Raw genomic sequence first — 22,874 nt, 5'->3', positions numbered from 1 at the left:
AGGTAAGCTTTACTAACCCTACCCCTGTAAACGGTACACGATATAGCAAGAACATTGTCACTTTTTAAAGAAATATTACAAATAAGTTCATATTTACCTCGTCCAAAATATAGTAGCAATCTCTAAACTGCTGCAAATAAAACTCTTCGCATTTAGAATCATCTGTGTCAATAGCTAGTGAAGATCTTCGTGCCAATAAACATTTCTCTATAATAGATTTTGAGGCACTGTGCAGCAGTAACAACCTAGTTGAAATTAGTGAAACAGCATCAGACATTAAAGCTTCGATTTCTCTATTATGATCATCGGAGTGATTACCTTCGTCAAATAATACGCTGTGCACTATTGAATACAGATAAGAGATTGAAGACGGATATAAGACATTTGACATATCTTTGTGTGTATCATCAAATAATCTATTTTCAACCATTTTTAAAGCTCCTTGGGTATCTAAAATCCTATCAGGATTTATCTCATTTGTATTTCTAAAAAAGCATTCAACATCACTTATAAAATATTTTAAGAATTCCTTTGAACTATGGCTCTTGGGATTCAAGAAATTAACCGTATCAATACTAAAAAGAAGTAAAATAAGCTGCTGATGTGTTTCAATAGAACTATTTTTAAGTGCTTTTAAGATCGTATCAATTAGAATATATTCAGGCTTATCTTTATGAATGATTTCTTTTAGCTCACAGATAATTGAATGAGCTTCTAACTCATCTTTGTTCAGGGAAATTTCCACGGAAGGGTGAAGAGAGATACAATCAGATTCTTGAGCGACTTCTTCAGCGTTTATGAGAATACTACAGAATTTATGGGCTCTGTTGTTTTCCTTGATAACTTCTAAGGTCTTCTGAAAGTTCTCCTTAAGTCGCACAGGAGAAAAACATACCTATATAGAATAAAATTGTAATTAAGACCTGGTAATACTTGTCAATGAAAAGTTTAATGATATTTTGATTTGAAAGTTTAATGATAATTATCCGAGGAAGATTTATTGCATTAAAATAGCTGTAAAATTTAAACCAAAGTTACACCTTCAGAACATGAGAAAAACATACCTATTGTCACGACGTTGCCTCGTGATAATTCTCGTGGTCAAACTAGTTAATTAAACAGTTGATTAAGATCCCGTGCTCTCATCTCGCAATCGAATGGTCAGTTGAACTTTTAACTTTCTAGAAATTTGTCACAAGATGCTTGATTTGTCGACCTTCGGATGCATGATAAGAACACGAGACCACGTTTAACCCCTTAAAATAATATATATAAATAAACTCCATAAAAAGAGGAGATGGTCAGAAAGAGAATACGGGGAATTCTGTCCGATTGCCTCTCAATACGAGCAGCTATGAGTAAGTGTGGTCCTCCTTCTCCTTATTGATATGTATAATGATTAGTAATAAATAAAATGTAACTTTAACTTTCAATTTGGATATTCTTTAATTATATACCCGTCACATTATGGTGCCTTTAACGAAAATGTTTTCAATGCTAATGGATAGGGAGTTTACAATTTCAATATTTTTGAGTGATTTCTTTTATTTTGTTTTCAAATCCTTGTGTTATGATAGTGTTATGTAATTCTTTTATGTTCTCTGTTTCTTATGTAAAATGGTATTTACTGTTAGGATTCTTTCTTTATTTAAATAAATAATATACATATACAAGAATTTTTTAAAATGTCCGATCCCCCAAGCCCAAATAAGATCGCTGGATATCAGAATTTAGTAAACATATTCGATGGAGAGTTATTTTCAAATGTTAAATATTTCCTTAAAAATCTTGAAGAGGTTGGTGAAATAGCGGAATGGAACGATGCGGAACATATTGCCGTAATGAAGAGTAAATTAAAAGGTCCTGCGTTTCAGTTTTTCATAGAAGACCCTGAACTCATTCATGAAAAAAAATTTGACAACATAAAAATAAAATTCACAAAATTTTTTGAAAGCAAAACAACACTTTCCCATCGTCAGCAGCAATTTTCAAACTGTAAACAAAATCCGGGTGAATCCGTTCGCAGTTTCTCGACAAGGGTCTCAAACTTAACTATAAATTATTTCGGGATAGAAAATTCATCGAAGGAAGATGCGGGTCCTATAGTCGACCAAACAAAATTGGCAAAATTTTTTGAGGGTTTGCAAACACCTCTTAAGCGTTTAGCCCTAAGCAGAAACCCAAATACGTTCGATGAAGCTGTAGAAAGTGCGCTATTGGATGAAATGAATTTGAAATTCACTTGTGATCCAGAAAGCTGTAATAATGTTGCGACGGGATCAGAAACGGGACTCGAAAGAAAAATGACCGAGTTTCTTAATAAGCAGACTGAAATTTCAAGTGCGATGATAAGCAATCTCGCAAAACAAATCGAGAAAATAAATATAAGAGGACAAAATCCAGGTTTTCACCAACAAATGCCACAAAGAAATCAAAAGTGTATCCACTGTGGTCATCTAAATCATGCATCTGATCGATGTTGGTTTCAACGTAATCAAAACATTCGAGGCGTTAGGCGCAAATTTTCAGATAATCAACGTACCTCTTTTCATAGGGATAATAATAATTACAAGCGACAGGAATACAATAATGCACCTAACACCACTCGCGCCTTTCAATCGAGTTCAATGACCCATCCCACACCTTCTGCAGATAGCAGACAGACTTTTCCAAAGCAACGTTATTTAAACTTTCAGAGGGAACGATAAAACCCCCACAGTTCTCTCAAAATTTAGGGGGTTACAATGATACAAACTTATCTTATTAATTAGGAAAACATTGCACATTACCAGTAATCCAATTAAAAGTAGGAAATATAAAATTTTATGCTCTTTTGGACTCCGGAGCAAGTGTATCTCTTATAAGTAATAAAGCATTTCGAAAAATACCTTCCGAATTAATCACATTTAATAGTTTTAATCCTAATATCAAAATTACTACTTTAACTGGAAATGAAATAAAGTCTAATAGTAATGTTACCTTATCATTCTTAATTACAGACAAAGTTTTGCAGCATAATTTTACAGTCACTAAGTCAGATCTTGACCAGGACTACGATGTAATTTTAGGTTTCGATTTTCTTTCCTCATTTCAGTGTAAAATAAACTTTGAAGATAAAATGGTAACTTTTAGTGATTCATCCTCCCAAATACATAAATTATGAGTGCATAAAATTAACGTATTATTAATGAAAACTACTGGTAAACTTGTGAAAAGGTTAAACTTAAGCCAAATGAATCAGCCGTAATTAAAATTAAATCTAATCATAATATTGAACCAGGAAGTTCTGTGTTATTGACACCTATTAATCTAAATTACAACGTTGAAGTGCATAAATCGCTGTGCATGGTTGATAAAAATGGACAAATCCCGTTAGTAATAAATAACCTCTCAAAAACAAATTTGCATTTAAATAAAAATATGAAAATCGCTTACATAAATTCTAAAATTGAAGCTAACAAGAATGAATCTATTGCTGATATTAGGAGAAAAGAATTAAAGTTAGAAGATTTTGATATGACTGGAAGTCCAAACGAAGCAAAACAGGAATTATCAAATTTGATTTTCGAATATGCTGACATATTTAGCACTTCCTTAAAAACAATAGGAAAATGCACGTTAGAAGCTCCTCCAATAGAAATAACTGACTTTTCCCCAATTCAATGTAGACCTTTCCCGGTGCCAGTATCCTTGCGTGACACACTTAAAAGTCAAATTTCAGACTTAGAAAATTCGGGCATAATTGAGAAAACAAATAGCAGATATAGTTTTCCTTTAATTTTAGTTCGAAAGAAAGAAGAGAACCAGTGGCGTTTAGTAATAGATTATCGTAAACTGAATCAAATTACAATTTCTTCAACTTCTAAGTTACCTTTAATCTCCGACATTTTAAACTCCTTGTGAGGCGCAAATTATTTTAGTACCTTAGATGCCAATTCTAATTTCCATTAAATTAAACTATGCGAAGAAGACAAGCATTTAACTGCTTTTTCAAGCCCATATGGCAACTTTCAATATAAATATTTAAGTTTTGAAATGAAAAATTCAGGTCAAATTTTTCAGGAAACAGCGGACAAAATCCTTAATGTTCTACAGTCCGAAAACATATCAGCATACATAGATGACGTAATTGTACCCTTTAATTGTAAGTAGGTGCAGTCATTCTACAAAAAGGTAAAAATGGAATTCTACGTCCAATAAGTTATTTTTCCTATAAATTAAAACCGCATGAGAGAAAATGGCCATCTATGCATCTTGAAGCTTATGCTATTTTGCTGTTTATTAGACATTTTAAGATTTTTCTCTATGGTAGAAAATTTAGAATATTATCTGATTGCAAATCTTTAAACTATTTATTAAACTTAGATTCACCAGCTAGTAAACTTTCGCGTTGGTTATAGAACTTTCCAATTATGACTTTGATTTCGAGCACATAAAAGGTTCGCAAAATTTTTTATCAGATCTCTTATCAAGAGATATAGAAGAAACAATAAATGCTGGAAAAGTTGATGTACCTGATATAGACAAAATCAAATATGAACAGAGAGCAGACCCAATTTTAAGTCCTATCATTGACTATTTGGAAGGTAAAAGTGCTAATTGTAAATCGCAATGCGATAATTATTTTTTGAACAATGGATTACTTAAAAGAATTGCCAATAGGAACAAACGTGCACCACGAAATGAATATTTTGAACAAATTGTGATACCAAAAAGCTTAATACCTCATGTATTAGAAGGTTCCGAAACAGTGCATTTCGCATTTTCAAAAAATTACCGTACTATAAAAGAAAAATATTACTGGGCAGGTATGTACAATGATATTAAAAAAATTTCCAACTCATGTAAATTATGCATTGAACGAAAAGGTTTTCCAATAACTAAATCACCTCTTCAAAATTTTGTGACACCCTCTCAGTCAATGGAACTCGTGAGCCTAGATATTTTAGGACCGTTGCCAATGTCCATGTCAGGAAATAAATTTGTATTGACAATTATCTACCACTTTACTAAATATAGCATTCTTTACGCTTTAAAAGATATTACAGCTCAAACAATTGCTAATAAACTTATGAAATATATCATAATTTTTGGCATTCCTAATGCAATATTAACAGATCTAGGGACAAATTTTCAAAGTAATCTTTTTAATGAACTTTCACGCCAACTACAAATTCATAAATTTAAAACTACACCTTACAGACCTCAAACTAACTCTCAATCGGAAAGATTGAATTTAAGTATTAAATCAAGTTTAACTTGCCTGTCGGGAAAGACAACTGATTGGGACACATATTTAGATTATTATAACTTCATTTACAATAATTCTCATTATGATACTACTCATGAAAAACCTTCATTTCTTATGTTTAACCGTGATCTTAACTTACCTTTTCATATATTAGACGAAAACTCCCAAATTCACTATTTTCCATGCAAAAATTACATAGAGGATAAATTATCTAAATTGCAGTTTGTTTATCGTAATGTTTATAAGAATCTCGAAATGTCTGCTGAAAAACAGACTCGACTTCGTGAAAATATTGCGCAAGAAAAATCATTTCATTTAGGACAAAAAGTGTACCTTTTTACACCACGTACTAATCAATCTACTGGAAGGGCATTTGCAAAGAAGTTTTCAGGCCCTTATCGGATAGTAGAAAAACATTCAGATTTAAATTACTCAATAGTTGATACAAAAAAAAACCCGTGCAAAACCTTTAAGATGTCATGTTGATAGATTATTTCCCTTTGTTGAAAGACGAGCTGATATGATTTTACCTTCTCTTAATCATCAAGATCAGCCTACATCAAATATAGAGAATTTAAATAGTCAAACAGCTACTAATTCGTATTTGTTTTACGAGGAGAGTGAAACTGATGATTACATTCCCCTTTATCACCATCCACAAAATTCCTCCTCCACTGAGGTGCAAAGGACTTTACCAACGGAGATAACAAACAATAAAACGCCTAACTGCGCAGCCGCAGACATCAGAAACAACACCGCTTCTGCAAATAATCCAACTCATAGTCGATATGATTTACGGCCTTGAGCAATTAAGACTGATGAAACCAAGTCAGCTAGTCAAAAAACTTCGATTACGGATAGATTTCTGAATTGCGCAATCACAGGAGATAAGGATCAAGCGGACAAGAATATTGTTGACAAAATGTCGGATGCACTCGCCGTAAAACTAATGGACCTACAAACGAAACATGATACTACTATTACTATTAATACGCTATTTCACAAACCTCAGAAAACGCGAATATATTATCGTTCATATTGATTTAATGAAAAAAAAAATTTCCCCTCTCAAAATATTTCTCAAAAAAAAAAAAAAAAAAAAAGGATAATATTTAAATAAAATTCACAAATAAAATTTAAAGTTCTAGTGGATAACAAGAAAAAAAATCTTCTTTTCTACGTAACTTGAAAGAACTTTTATCTGTGTAAATACCTTTATCGAAATTGGGTACGTAACGGCCGAACTTACCCTTGATCAAAAAAGAAAATTATGATATTTTACTGTTCAAGGAGATGTGTTACGCTGGCGTAAAACAACTTCTTGAACATTTCAAGACATTATCATAAGTATTTATAAAAATTATTAAAAAAAAATTTTTTTCAAAAAAAAAAAAGAAAAAGAAGGAAAAGAAAAGAAAGAAAAGATAATCAATTGAGCAGATATTTTTTTTAATAATTTTATGCCTTAGTTTTTTTTTTTTTTCTTAATTTTAACTTTTTATTTTCTCCCTGGTTTTTCTTGATTAATCTCTATTATTAGCACTAAATTTTTATTTTCATAAATTTTATAGTTTCCTTGTTATGTTACATATATAAAATCACTCAAAATATTGAGATAGTAGTCTCTCCTTATCCAGCTTTCCGGCGGTAACAACTTAAAAAAATTCCTAACTTTTTTATTACATATCAATACATTTTATTCTAAAATAAAATATAATTTTAAAAAAAAATGTTTTTTTTTTTACACAACGCAATTTTTTCCATTATAGAATCATGCCTTTATTAAATAAGTTAATACAAAAAAAAATTACATAAGATAACATAATTTAATTAAATAAGGAGACCACACATTCTATCCCTTATTATAGGAATAATCATTCTTTTCCTACTTTGGAGTTCCTACTTTGGAGCACAGATCTTAGCTGTTAAAATATGCCAGAGAGATACCCCAGCTGGATATTCATGCACAAAGGCATCTCAAAATCTTACAGACCAAATGGATTTCCCAGAAAACGCATGCCACCTTGAAAATTGCAATGAATGTCTTCTAGGGCTAAAAACGTTTATCTGGTCAGAGGATCAACTTTTCGTCCAGACAATATTCCACGAAAAGCCATCTTCACGTGCTGGGAATGTTTCATACTTCCAATGCCATGACAGTTCCAACAAGCGCTCCGACACATCAATACCATGTGATTGTGCCCAAAACTACACGGGAACCCAGGAATTTTGCCAGTTGAAAACATGTGCTTTAAATTCAACTTGTGAATGCAACGTTCAGCACTTGCAATATGATTTGCAACATTCCTCGGATTCCCTTTTCCTTACAAACCCAACCCTGATATCCGTTCCTATATGTCTACATAGAATACCAGCGCGCCATCACCGACGTCAGTTATTAGAGTATGAAGCCGCGTCATTCACGCAAAATAACATTACTTTACTTTTCAATGACCCCATAGTAACAGTTCCAGAAGATGGTAAATTAATTGCAAAAGCTGCAGGCAATGAAATTGTTTTAAATATCTACAATGATCACAATGTTATACTACCAGTGGAGTTGGTAGCCTTTAAGACAAAACTCACGCTAATTTTCATTACTACATCTGGTAAAGCAATCCATGGTGAGGTATTGCTAGAGGGCAAAAAAATATGCCGAGTATCACAGTGTTTTTTTTTTTTTTTTTGTTGGACTTTTTTCCAACAAATCCAATTGTTGCTACGCCCGTTGGCTTCTTGGCGCCATTGTTCTCAGCCAAGAGTCAGTTAATGTAAAACAACCAAAGAGCAAACACGCTCAGTTTTTGCATCTCCGCAGCGCTACCAGCGCACCCGCAAAATAAATTTTATACAGTCCACATTGTCCAAGTTTGATTTTTATACACCCCGCAAGCTATCGCAGAACATCTGGTCCGAATGATCAGGAGAGTAAAGATCCAGTATATCGCAAATTTACAATAAAAATCCCTCATTTATTATTGGACTGACCACGCATCGCACTAGAAATAACGCAGTATATCTCCAGCCATCGAATTAGTGAAAGGTAGGCAAATTTTCATTATTTATTTACCGCATAATTTCATTTAATAAATAATGGATAACATTGAGAAATGTAGAAAGAAACGCGCTACAATCAGAACTAGTGCTACAAAACTAATAACAAAAGCAGATAATATAATACAAAGTGACACTAAAGAAATAACAGAACTAAATGAAATATTTGAGCAATTAAGTCAAAAGGAGAGTATTTTGACATCATTAAATTCTGAAATTGAAAACTTAATTTCGGTTCCAGCAGAATTCGATACTGAAATTAGCGCTAGCGAAGAATACAGCGAAAAAATCATCAGTGCTAAGTGCAAAATTAAAAATTGCTTAACCTATATAGAATCAGTTAATCAAGTGAAATTAACTCCCGCAAGTTTTGTAAACAATAGTGATAGCATAAAATTACCAGAAATTCCGCTTCCGAAATTTTCGGGTAAATGTGAAGAATGGAGTACTTTCAAATTGCAATTCAATAATGTTATTACATCCAATAATCAGTTGACAAATGCACAAAAACTACACTATTTAAATTCAGCTTTAATCGGAGAAGCTAAAAATCTTATTATATTAGATGATACATTCACTTCATTATACACAGCTTTAGAAGAAAGATACGAAAACAAAAGGTTAATAGTAGAATCTCACGTTAAATCAATATTAGATATAGAAAAATTAATGCATGAGTCTGCTAAAGCAGGGTTTCTTAACCTGTGGTTCATGGACCCCTAAGGGGTCCGTGAGTAATATTTTGGGGGTCCGCTGACTACTCCTAATTTTTAAAATGTTTGGAAGCCTACCCATTGCTTGTAAAGCGAGCTATGGCAGCTATAATTCCATTTGCTACAGTGAATCTTTGCGAAGCGGGATTTTCCACACTTGTGACAATAAAATCAAAACATCGAAATCGATTGAATGTTGAACATGATATGCACGTTGCTTTGTCGAATATCATCCCCCAATACAATTTATTAATTAAGGAAAAGCAGCAGCAATCTTCACATTAAAAATTTAAATTTTAAAAATTTAGTATACTATTAAAATAATAAAATTAAATGTTTTCTAATAATTGATGTTTTTCGCAATAATTTTTTTCACAGGGGGTGGTCCGTGACTTCTTAAAAAATTTTAAAAGGGGTCCATTATACCAAAAAGGTTAAGAAACACTGTGCTAAAGACTTACGTAATTTAAATGATTGTGTCAAGAAAAATATAAGAGCATTAAAAATTTTGGAGTATAATCGCAATGATCTTTTTGATATTTTTGTTTTAAATATAGTACTTCAAAAATTGGATAGGGAAACTCGAAGGCAGTATGAATTAAATATTAGCTCAAACGATGTTCCTAAATTAGATGATTTATTTTCATTTTTGGAAAAATGAGCTCAAATATTAGAAAATGTTAGCAAAACCACTCCTTTAAGATTTAAGTTAAGTCAAGAGAGAAATCCTAAAACGGAAACATTTCTAATCAATAAAAATGTAACTCAATCATGCATTTTGTGTAAAATGAATCATCCTATCTTTAAGTGCGATTCTTTTTTGAAATTGAGTAGTCATCAGAGAAGTGAATTGGTATCAAAACATAAATTGTGTTTAAATTGCCTAAGCAGTCAACACAAGTTATTGAATTGCAAATCGAAACATTTATGCTACATATGCCACTCAAAGCATAATACACTACTCCATAAAGAACGCGAAACTATAAACAACTCAGCGGTTTTGGCTTCTTCTTCTCACGGTCATGACCTCAATCCCGAAGCAGCGGTATTTAATATTCACCAACAAAATAATGAAATTGTTTCTGTTTCTTTATCTTGCATTAATTCGAAAAATAAAACAGCGATTCTTCCAACTGTTTTAATTTGGGTTTTAAATTCTTTAAATGGATCTTATATGCAATGTAGGGCGACATTAGATTCAGGCAGCATGTCGAATATTTGTACAGCTAATTTCGCTAATAAATTAGGTGTACCTCAAGAAAAAATGAATTTTCGGGTTTCGAGTTTGGGCGGAAACGAAACTACAATAAGATCAAAAATACAAGCTACAATTTGTAATGGTAATAGCTCTTTTTTGAAAATTCTTGATTTTTTAGTGGTATCCAAAATTACCGATTTTCTTCCTGTTACATCCTTCAAAGTAGATAAGTTAGAAATTCCGCAACAATTAGCAGATCCTAATTTCGCGGTAACTGGAAGAATAGATATGCTTTTAGGCGCGGAGGTATTTTTCGAAATTATCAAGGCTGGAGATATCCGCGTTGCAAACAGTGATTTGGTGTTTCGCAATACTGTTTTTGGATATATTGCAACTGGAGCAATAAATACCCGTACTCCAGAAATTCACTGTGGATTCATAACTACTCAAACAGAAGTCGAAGACTGCTTAGAAAAATTCTGGAGAATAGAGGATATAGACTATAAAATAAAAATTCAGAGTGAAGAAGAAAAGTATTGTGAATCACATTTTCAGAATACTTATCGCAGAGATGAGCATGGACGATTCATCGTACAGATGCCGGTTAAGGACGTTGAGCGTTTAGGGGAGTTCAAAGACTTAGCCGTGCGACGTCTGAATCAACTATGGAAAAAATTATCCAGAAATCAAGAAATGCAAGATTTATACAAATCATTTATGCAGCAGTACTTAGACATGAATCATATGGAAAAATATGATGATAATGAAAGCAATTCCGGTAGTCAAATTACCTATTACCTCCCACATCACGGTGTTTATCGTCCAGAGAAGACAACCACTAAGTTACGTGTTGTGTTCAACGCTTCATCAAGTACCACAACAGGTGTGAGCTTGAATGATGTCATTTTGAAGGGGGACGTGGTCGAGGACATTTTCGAAATCATGACTCGATTTCGTAAACATAAATATGCTTTCACGGCAGACATCCAAAAGATGTTTCGACAAATCAAAATAGATCCATCGCAGCTTGATCTTCTAAGAATTGCGTGGAAAGATTCAGAGTACGCAAAACCGGTAACATTCAGACTCAAGACAGTCACTTACGGAACTGCTTGCGCTCCATTTCTCGCAATCAGAACTCTCAAGCAGTTGGCTAAAGATGAATTACGATTTCCACTGGCATCATTTGTTCTTTTGGAAGATATTTATATGGACGATATCGTTACAGGTGCTCAAAGTTTAGAAGGTGCTCAGAAAGTGCAACAACAGCTGAATGATATTCTAGCAACTTGTGGAATGTCTCTTCATAAGTGGAACTCTAATTCATGGGAGTTAAGGAACAGTTTACCTTTAGGTGACCCAACAGAGCATGATTTTGCATCAGAAGTTGGGTGTAAGGTGGAATTCAATTGAAGACCAATTTACGTTTAAAGTATCCATCCCGGAAATGACCACCAAATTCACTAAGCGTGAAGTGCTGAGTTTTATAGCAAGACTGTATGACCCATTAGGCCTTTTGCAACCTGTCATCACGAAAGCAAAGATGTTTCTCCAAAAATTGTGGGTACATAAACTGTCGTGGGAAAGTCCCTTTCCACCACAAATCGCAGGTCAGTGGCTTAATTTTGCATCTTCCATGCAACATATAGAAACTATTCGCATTAATAGATACATTTTAACTGACTTTTTCACGAAAACTGTTTTAATGGGTTACGCTGATGCCTCGGAATTAGCGTATGGAGCTGTGGTTTACATGTATTGCCAAGGCCTAGCTGAATCAAACACTTGCCATATTATTGCAAGCAAATCTCGTGTTGCACCCATTAAAGTAATTTCTATACCACGTTTAGAGCTATCAGCTTGCTTACTTCTTTCTCAACTTGTAAGAAAGGTTTATAATTCTCTTAAAATGGACATTGACGAAGTCATTTTGCATACAGACTCGACCATCGCACTTGCATGGATTAAAACGCCAGCCCACCAGCTTAAAACCTTTGTTGGAAACCGAGTCTCCAAGATCCAAACCTTGACTGAGAACTACCAGTGGAGACATATTTGTACTCATAACAATCCCGCAGATCTCATTTCCCGTGGCTTGAATCCTGAAGAACTTTCCTCATCAGACTTGTGGTGGAATGGACCCCTGATCCAATCAGATAGTTTTCTAGATAATGAACACACCGACACAACTTCTAATGAACTATATTTAACTGAACTAAAGACACAAACTAACATTAATTTGAGTTTGATATTTGATGATTTCGTGCAAGATATTTTCAATATTAGTAATACTAGTTATCTCAAACTAATTAGAATTTTCAGTTATATTTTCAGATTCGTTCGCAATTGTAAAGGTAAAGACCGCTTTACAGGTCCACTAAGTAAGGAGGAAATTCAAGAAGGTAAGATCAAATTGCTTAAGATGACACAAAGGTCAGTTTTTGAGAATGAGATTAAAACGCTTCAGAAGGGAAAATGTATCACAACAGGTCAGGTGAGAAATTTAAATTTGTTTATTGATGACAAGGGATTAATAAGAGTAGGCGGCCGTTTGACAAATGCCAACATTGACTATGATTCAAAACATCAAATTTTGCTTCCCAAAAAGCATAAGTTAACTAAAATGATATTTGCTTACTACCATTTAAAAAATCTTCATGCAGGACCGCAAGCTTTATTGCATTTTATTCGCCAAGTTTATTGGCCCATGGGTGGAAAAGATATTGCTAGAAAAACAGTTCATGACTGTTTAATTTGTTTTCGCCATATACCTACTAATTTAGAGCAATTAATGGGAAACTTGCCCGCTGAACGTGTAACTACTAATTTAACTTTTAACAATACAGGAGTAGATTATTGTGGCCCCTTCCTTATTAAATACAAGAATCAAAGAAAGGGAAATTTACATAAAGTGTATGTTGCTATTTTTATTTGTTTAGTTACTAAAGCCATACATCTAGAAATTGTTTTTGATTTATCTGCCCAAGCTTTCATTGCATGTTTGAAACGCTTCTTTTCTCGACGAGGGAAAAGCTCTTGTATTTTTAGCGACAATGCTACTAATTTCACTGGTGCTAATACAGAGTTAAAGAAACTTGCATCACTATTAACATCTCCGAATGAATATTTAGCTAACTAATTATCCTCAGAAAATATCTCATGGAAACTTTTGCCCCCTCGTGCCCCAAATTTCGGAGGTCTATGGGAATCAGGAGTTAAGTCATTCAAACATCACTTGAAAAGAACTGTTGGTAATGCTAGACTTAATTATGAAGAATTTCTTACCGTTCTTTCCCAAATTGAAGGAATTTTAAATTCCCGTCCGATTTCCCCTTTGTCCTCAGACGTTTCTGATTATGAGCCCCTTACCCCTGGCTATTTTCTCATAGGTCGACCGATAAATACCATTGCAGAACCTATTTTAATCAATGAGACCGAAAATAGATTGTCTCATTGGCGTAAACTATCAAAAATGATACAAATAATTTGGAAACGTTGGTCTGTAGATTATCTCAATCATTTACAACAACGTAAAAAATGGTATTTTTCTAAAGATAACGTGAAGAAAAATGATATGGTTATTATTAAGAAGGACAATTTGCCCCCTTTTAAATGGATGAAGGGAAGAATCCATCAAACTACTCGTATTCCTGGTTCTGATGGAAAGGTCCGAGTTGTAATTGTAAATACCAAATCTGGACCACTTAAAAGACCTATTTCAAAAATTTGTTTTTTTCCTATTGAAGATAATTTTAATTAAAAACTTTGTTGTGCTTTAAAAATTCACAAATTGCATTTATTTGTCACATTTATTGTTAATTGCATTTATTTGTAATCTACTAAGTGAACTTCAACCATTGTAGTGATTTAATATGAAAATTTTGTTTCTTTCGTTAAGGATTCAATTCCTCTCATGTTAGTTGATTGTTGTGCTCGTGTTTTATAATCTTTATGTATTTTATTTTTTTTACTTGTTATGTCATAATTATTTGTGTGTGTTATTTTTAAAATTTAAACAATTAAGTTGAATATCATGGATATTGCAACGCGGGCCGGTCTGTTGCTACGCCCGTTGGCTTCTTGGCGCCATTGTTCTCAGCCAAGAGTCAGTTAATGTAAAACAACCAAAGAGCAAACACGCTCGGTTTTTGCATCTCCGCAGCGCTACCAGCGCACCCGCAAAATAAATTTTATACAGTCCGCATTGTCCAAGTTTGATTTTTATACACCCCGCAAGCTATCGCAGAACAACAATGTTGGCCATCATATATAGCGTATGGCATATATTCTATTCTTGTTTTATTTACCCTAGTGCTCTTAATTTTTCTAAAATTAGCATGTAAAGGACGCTTTTTCATGCTGGGTGGAGCAGTCATTGGAACAGGGATAAGAAGACAATTTAATGACTTCCATAATTACCTCGAACTTCAAAATATACTATTGCCAACACAGGCATCGTTACTTGTGTTACTATGCATTTTTCCAATGATATTAGCTGACTGTTCACTCATCACATCTGATATACAAAATTGTCACACACGTGAAGGCGTGAGAAAATGCGATATGTTCACTACCGCCGAAATCACCCTCAAAGGATTTGATTATGAGGCCTGCCTTTGGTTCCAGGACTCGAGAAAGAGTAATCTACTGCAGCTTAAGTTACGCTTAGTTTCATCACAATGCAGCTTTTCTACAAAGCGTAAACACTTCACGTTTCCTGTCCAAGAACGTACCATCTCACAGTTAGCATGTCCTCAAAATTATCAATGTGCATGGGGAGAGCATTGCGTTGCCGGAAAAGAATTTGAAGGGCTCCCCGACGAAAGCCTCACCTACCCAGGTTTTAATGCTTGTCATCCGTCAAGTGTAGGGAGTGGATGCATAATTCTATCCAGAATGGGTTGCCTGTTTTATAGATTGTTCTTTGTTCCGGATCTGTTGAATTCTTATAAGGTCCGCAAAATCATTGGACACCATTGCACCTATACTATAGCGGTGGAACGAGCCAGGAATATGTCCACGGAACTCCTCACACTACAGCCAACCGCCGTCACTTCTGATGGCATATTTCTAGAAATCTTAGGTTCTTACAATCAGCCTCCGCTCCATCTATCAGATTCCCTAGTGCTTCGAGTAGGTGATCCTTCCGATGCATATCTTATACAGTCCAGTCCTCAAAACCATCCAACCGCAGATATGGTTGGGCAAGTACAAGCTAACACGAGATACACAAAAGATTTTATTTTTGACAAGGACATAGTTACCTGTAATTTTTTTGAAAGCACGCTACGTTGTGAAAAACGACCAGATGGATTGCAAACCATGATTTCAACAAAAGAGAATTCTCTTCCTCTTACACGAGATATGCACCTGCTAGCGGTTGAAAAAGGTGTACTGAAGTCGAACTTACTTTCTTCGGCACCAGTAAGAGTGCAACTTCATTTTAAAAACTATAAAATATCACTAGAACACAATGAAATATGTCCGAAAATAACCTCTAAAGATATTAAATCAAAAGGTTGTTACAGCTGCCAAATTCTAAGTAAAATGTACATAACAGCTCTTTCCAATTGCCAAGCAGGTACAGTACCTGTAGAATTTCAAGTTCTACAGTTACATACACAAAGCCTGTATTTAGAAACTGAACCTAGGGAATTTAATATTCAATTCTAAGCGGAGAAAAGTGCTATGATGAAAAGATATGTTTGGTTTCAAGTAATATGAAACATTGTCAACTAATATCTTTCTGTTTAAATGAGCCAAGCCTTAATTTAATTCAATTAAATACTTCTTATACAAAATCTTACGTACAAAGCGATTCCTCCGGTACAGATTTTTTTTCAGTTTCTTACAATGCCTACATTTACTGGTATTTTTTATTCCTTAAAATTTATAGGGGCTGTCCTTCTAATTCTATTATATCAGTATGTTCATCATGTATTACTTGTTTTCGAAAATGATGTATTTAAACATATATATATATATATATATATATATATATATATATATATATATATATGTAACATAAAAAGCTTCAATTAATCTTTTTATGTTAGTTTCTTTGCTATAAAACTTCATCCTAATTAATTATTCTAATCGAAATACTTTCTCACACTTTTAAAAGCCACATCCTGTTCTTAAATCTATTTTTGGCTGAAGTATGCATTTAATTAAGAGCAGGACATTTTCCCCTTTGCTCTTGTGTGGGAAACGTTCGATCTATTTCATAAACCAATTGCAACTACTAAGATTTCCCTCTTCCCTAAATTAGGACATTTTACGGATTTTACTTTGCAAGATTTTGCCTAACATATAACCAAGGAGCGCAACTTTTCATGTGCACTTTTACTCACTCTCATGACTGCTCTTGTCTAATAATTAATAAATAAATTTTGTACCCTCCTTCCCGACCTATGACCTGTTTTAATCCTTCCACTCGGCAACGACGTTATAAGTCGCCAGGATTGAACGGTCGGGAAGGGGTACAGTACGTACGGTACATTAAAGATATTAAATATCTCATTTGAAATTAAATAAATCAACTTCGGAAGAGGGTACATCAAAAATATGGAATAACTTCAAATCATTTTTTCAAATGAACAGTTTGTAAATAAGCAGTTAAATTCTTCTTCAACTAATGGCAAAGAATAATTCATCCAGTATCTTCATCAAAAAAATAAACTCTTCAAAACTTTTTGTTTATTATAAATGATACCTACGCACAGTGGAACAAAACGATCATCGGTTTTCCTTATGTCTATGCTGCATATTTTGTCTACGTCCCTTAGACTACTAGAAAGCTGAGATTCAATTTCTTTCCTTGGACTAAAAAGAAAAACTGCATCGAACTCCTGATAATTAAAATGTTTTTATTGAAACCCTATCCCTTTGAGAAAGCGTTGATTTTACCTCTCTTAAGTGCTGAGCTGGATCTTATCGTCGATGAATTGTTTTCACTCCCCGGAATGGTTTACGATGGTCTCCTTAAATGTTCGACATTCAAAAGAAAAATAAGCTTCAATTTCTCCATTCAGTGTTAATTTACGATTCATCTTAACGAAGAAACAAATTTTTCCCCTAGCAGCTCACGTCTTTGGTTTTGGAATTATGTTCACGGAATTTCAACGCACTCTCATCTCTGATGTTGTGGTTTTCAAAATATCTTGGACTAATTCGAACTTTTTCACGTATCCTTTGAGTTTATTTTTTTTACAATTCTCATAAAACATTTTCTTGAATTTTTATTGATTATTATTTTAAATTTTTTTTCTCATTTTTGATGTGTCAATTGAAATTTTTTTTTATAAATTAATCGTATTTACTGTTGAAGTTTTTTTCTGAAATTTTTATTTTCAGTGAATTGATTGTCATAAGAATTTTCGAGAAATTATTTTCAAATTTATTGTTTTATATGTTACAGCTTCTATGATATTTTGGTTAATAGAATTTATATTTCTGTTTTACTATAGTGTGTAGGGTTAGGATGAAAATGCTATTTAAATATTTTTCTCTTCGTACTGCAACTACAATAATTAACCCCTTCGGGACGGGTGATTCAGAAAAGCATTCGTACAAAATCAGAATCAAGTTGCAATTAAATAAAAAACGGTAACTTAAATGTAGTCATTACTAATTTGACAGACTTACTTTGCTTTTATTTTAATTATTGTTAGTTTAATCATATATATAATCAATGTTAATTCAAAGTATAACTAAGTAGTTTTATTTTGAACAAAGTAATGGTGAATTAAATAAATCAAAAAATTATAACTCCGCCCACAAATAAACTACTAAAGAAATACTTTGATTACCAGTTTTATCTTCTTACCCTGATTGATACGATTTTTTGCTGTCACGTATTTGTGACAGTCGGCGCGAAAGGGTTAATGAAATTCAATTTTAATATTTGAATGCAATTACGGTGTGGCAAAAATTAAATTAAGAAATGTTAAATCTCACACAAATAATTTGGAAAAATGAATAAAATATTTGTTTTTAGAATTTGAATTGAAATGTGAAACCAGACATTAATGCTTTAGTCCAACGTTGGTAATTAGTTCATAGCTCAGTTCTAGCTCAGATATGTCCATAAATAAACAAAGTCTCTTATTGCTGAGTGACAATTCCAGCATAAAGATAGGAAAATGATCAAACAAAAATTGAAAAGTATTAGTAACCAAATTCACTTCAAAAACACGTTTAAAATAGAAATAAAATTTTTGAATTCCCTAACAATTGTGACAAATTGAATTATCAATTAAGATCTCTGCACAAAAACTACTTTAAAAAAATGTCCGAACTAAAATTTTTGAAAAAAAAAAAATTATGTCCAAAAAAAAAAAAACAAGAAAGAAAGAAATATTAATAAAAAATAAAAAAAGAAATTAAAGGTAATTTGCAACTTCAGATTAAAAATAACCTAACTTGCACTTCAGATTAAAAATAAGGAAAATAGCTAAGTCAGTCAAATTTTAAAAACTGATTTACCTTAATACCATATTAAATTTGAAAGCTTTGTTTTGGATTTCAATTAGTGATAAATTGTGTTAAACGGGTTGTAATGTAAAATCTGAGAAGACTGATCATCTTTTCTGATTATAAAAGCAATTTGTCTTTACATTTTTCCTGAAATCCGGGTTAATAATTGCAATAAAAATACCAAGAAAGAAAAGTATAAATAAATAAATATAAAGAAAGTAGAAAGGAAAATAAGAAAGAAAAAGAAAAGAAAAAATGATACAGAAGGCAAATTTTGGACATAGAAAAAATAAAATCAAAAGAAATTTGTTTCGGATATTTAGCTATTAAAGTGATAAATATGTAAGGTAAATAATAAATAAAGTGAAATGAAAACAATACTGAAGTGTAGGACTTCAGAATAACAACTGCTGTGTCATTTTTTTTATTTTGTTTTCAAACAAGGTAAACAATACTCAAATCTAATTTCAGATTGAAATTTTTCCTGTCAAACTGGTTTTTGCATTTTGTGTTTTACATTTTAACTTGCACATTTTTTAAAATGTTTATAAATTTTTTTATCATGATTGACGAGTTAACTTAAATTGTGTTTTTATGAAGAATACTTCTTATAGTGAAAAAGCTGTGTTGTGATCTTTAAACAAAATACTTTTGAAATTGAAAAAGCTGTTAATTCAGCAGAAAAAAACTGTTGAAAATGAAAATTTTAAATTTGCTGATAAACTACAGGTTTTTGATTGTGTTGAAATTTTTACAATGAGAACATATGTAAATGCTTTATAATTTATATTACTTTTACATATTGTTAATATTTCAAATTGGATTCATTGCATTTTAATTGTACTTCTACCATAGGGAGGATTTTGCAAATGGATATTTTTAAAATTTTTGGATTGTAACTAAACATTTTGGCGAAGGGGGATGTAACACAAAAAGCTTCAATTAATCTTTTTATGCTAGTTTCTTTGTTATAAAACTTCATCCTAATTAATTATTCTAATCGAAATACTTTCTCACACTTTTAAAAGCCACATCCTGTTCTTAAATCTATTTTTGGCTGAAGTATGCATTTAATTAAGAGCAGGACATTTTCCCCTTTGCTCTTGTGTGGGAAACGTTCGATCTATTTCATAAACCAATTGCAACTACTAAGATTTCCCTCTTCCCTAAATTAAGACATTTTACGGATTTTACTTTGCAAGATTTTCCCTAACATATAACCAAGGAGCGCAACTTTTCATGTGCACTTTTACTCACTCTCATGACTGGTCTTGTCTAATAATTAATAAATAAATTTTGTACCCTCCTTCCCGACCTATGACCTGTTTTAATCCTTCCACTCGGCAACGACGTTATATATATATATATATATATATATATATATATATATATATAAATATATATATATATAAATATATATATATATATATATATATATATATATATATATATATATATATATATATATATGTATATGTATGTATCGCATAACTAACTATGCTTTAAATATAAATTAAATCTTTGTAAAGACCATGTTAAGTTAATATGGTGTTATGCAAGAACTATATTATGTTTTTTTTTTTTTAAGAATATGTATACCTATGCGATTTTTTTTTAATATTTTTATTTCTTTCATGTTTCACCACTATTGTAAACCTAATCCTTAGAATTTTGTTCTTATGTTCTTGATTTTTCCCATTCTATTAAAGAAGCATAAATGTAGAGTTAAAATGCTTCATGTAAAATATGTATTTCTTTGAAAGGAATTGTAGGAGGAGCTCACTAACCCCAGCTGACCCTATAAGTGAGAATTCTTTTTTTTTTTTAATAGGTTGAGGTGGATATTGTCACGACGTTGCCTCGTGACAATTCTCGTGGTCAAACTAGTTAATTAAACAGTTAATTAAGATCCCGTGCTCTCATCTCGCAATCGAATGGTCAGTTGAACTTTTAACTTTCTAGAAATTTGTCACAAGATGCTTGATTTGTCGACCTTCGGATGCATGATAAGAACACGAGACCACGTTTAACCCCTTAAAATAAAATATATAAGTGAACTCCATAAAAAGAGGAGATGGTCAGAAAGAGAATACGAGGAATTCATTCCGATTGCCTCTCAATACGAGCAGCTATGAGTAAGTGTGGTCCTCCTTCTCCTTATTGATATGTATAATGATTAGTAATAAATAAAATGAAACTTTAACTTTCAATTTGGATATTCTTTAATTATATACCCGTCACACTATATAGAATAAAATTATAATTAAGACCTGGTAATACTTGTCAATGAAAAGTTAAATGATATTTTTTGCCCTGAATTATCCGAGGAAGAATTATAGCATTCAAATAGCTGTAAAATTTAAACCAAAGTTACACCTTCAGAACATGAGAAAAACATGCCTATGTAGAATAAAATTATAATTAAGACCTGGTAATACTTGTCAATGAAAAGTTTAATGATAATTATCCGAGGAAGATTTATTGCATTAAAATAACTGTAAAATTTAAACCAAAGTTACACCTTCAGAACATGAGAAAAACATACCTATATAGAATAAAATTATAATTAAGAGCTGGAAATACTTGTCAATGAAAAGTTTAATGATATTTTGATTTGAAACTTTAATAATAATTATCCGAGGAAGATTTATTGCATTAAAATAGCTGTAAAATTTAAACCAAACTTACACCTTCAGAAAAAGTTGAGATTTGTGTAACGTTATTTTAAGTCTATAAATGTTTATATTTCGTTATTATACTAATTAAATTACGAGCATGAATTCTTTCTTTATGCGCCATTATATTTCAAAGTTCAATTAGATTAACTCCGTTTATAAAACGCCATTACAATGTAAAAACCGCCGTTACATTGAAGAAAACACTATAACACTAAATAGAGCCTCCACACGGTTTCTTATAAGAAGTCTGCGCAGAGTACTTAAAAAGCCAACCACTTGTTCGCATGAACCTAAATTCTATTTTAAAAGTACTTGAGAGAAATTTATCATATATATTTTAGAACTGAATCTATAGTGGTTGACAAGTAAATAAAGCAACCCAACTATATTCATAAATTAAACAAATTTTTAGACATATTTTTACTACCATTTTCTAATTTTTAATAGATTTCATATTAAATGGTTCTTTCTCAAGTTCAAACTTGGTTTGTCTTCATAGTGATCTGATCAGATTACCTACAAAAAACCGTGTGGAGGTTTTCAGTTATAGAAGAAATCCCCCCCCCCCTCTCTTTTATGTGCTTTAGGTTAGGTTCATCTTGAGCAGATTCATTATCGTTACTAGGTTTACCAGTACAACTATCCTAAATTACTTAAAAGTAGAAATCTACTTACTCTGTTGTTCCCAAAATGCCATTTAGAGACAATTTGCAGAATGGCCTGACGATACATTGTATATAATTTCAGATAAATTTTCCACACAACTTCTTCACTAAACCAAGTATACACTAGTTTTCTAAATAGAAAAAAGATTTATTAGTAAGCAAACACTATGTAGAAATTACGAGACTTTATAGCCATACCTTATTAATTTGTAAAGTAAACTCTCGATCAACCAGATTATCCCGAATGATCTTAAAAAAAGTTTTCTATAAGTAAAATTGCCGCAACTACAATTTACGCCTACTTTGAATTACATTATGACAAATTATGCGGGACGAATTGGCGTAGAAAGTATTTAACTAATAATCTTTAAATGTATTTTAGACAAAGTATTTTTTATCCGTTCCAATTAATCAAGAGTAATGTGTTTATAAAAGTGTAGGGAAGGTAGGGTTAGCCTGGTTGGTACGGCACTGGACCTATGTCCAAGAGTTCGTGTGTTCGTAGCCTGTCGGCCGAAGACTCCCCGTGTAGCAAATGGTGACTGATGTACGTTAAATCTGTCGAGTCACAAAGTCCTCCATGTTCCCAAAACAAATTAAACCTCTGGGGGTACTGATCCAGGAGTTTCCTTGTCTTCTGGATTGGTTCAAAATTACAAGTAAAATAGGAGATACATGTGAGTTGAACATTAGTAGTCGTAAACACAAAATTGAGTCGGCTGTTCAAATTATTAAATCTAACAATATCATTAAAAAGCATTATTAAATCTTAAATTTTGTTAATTCTTATATCTTATTTAAATTGCGTTGTGCAAAAAAAAATTTTTTTTTTAAGCT

General features: G+C 32.3%; 1 protein-coding gene across 2 annotated transcripts in view; it reads right to left on the bottom strand.

Annotated features, from left to right (window-relative positions):
• The window catches only part of LOC107444239 (uncharacterized), a 75,181-nt gene that overhangs the window by 38,287 nt on the left and 14,020 nt on the right, over positions 1-22,874 (bottom strand). For both annotated transcript variants that reach the window (XM_087160726.1, XM_087160725.1), the window contains exons 2-3: positions 22,048-22,168; positions 98-895 (exon numbers count right to left, since the gene is read on the bottom strand). In XM_087160726.1, coding sequence (XP_087016852.1) covers positions 98-895; positions 22,048-22,104 — 855 coding nt within the window. In that variant the 5' untranslated portion in view covers positions 22,105-22,168. The remainder of the gene's footprint in view (positions 1-97; positions 896-22,047; positions 22,169-22,874) is intronic.

The sequence above is a fragment of the Parasteatoda tepidariorum genome, chromosome 4 (assembly GCF_982258835.1).
Source record: "Parasteatoda tepidariorum strain Cologne lab strain chromosome 4, Ptep-v5.0, whole genome shotgun sequence".
Taxonomy (NCBI): domain Eukaryota; kingdom Metazoa; phylum Arthropoda; class Arachnida; order Araneae; family Theridiidae; genus Parasteatoda; species Parasteatoda tepidariorum.
Note: the sequence above shows the minus strand (reverse complement) of the source record. Positions and strands in the feature narration are given on the sequence as shown.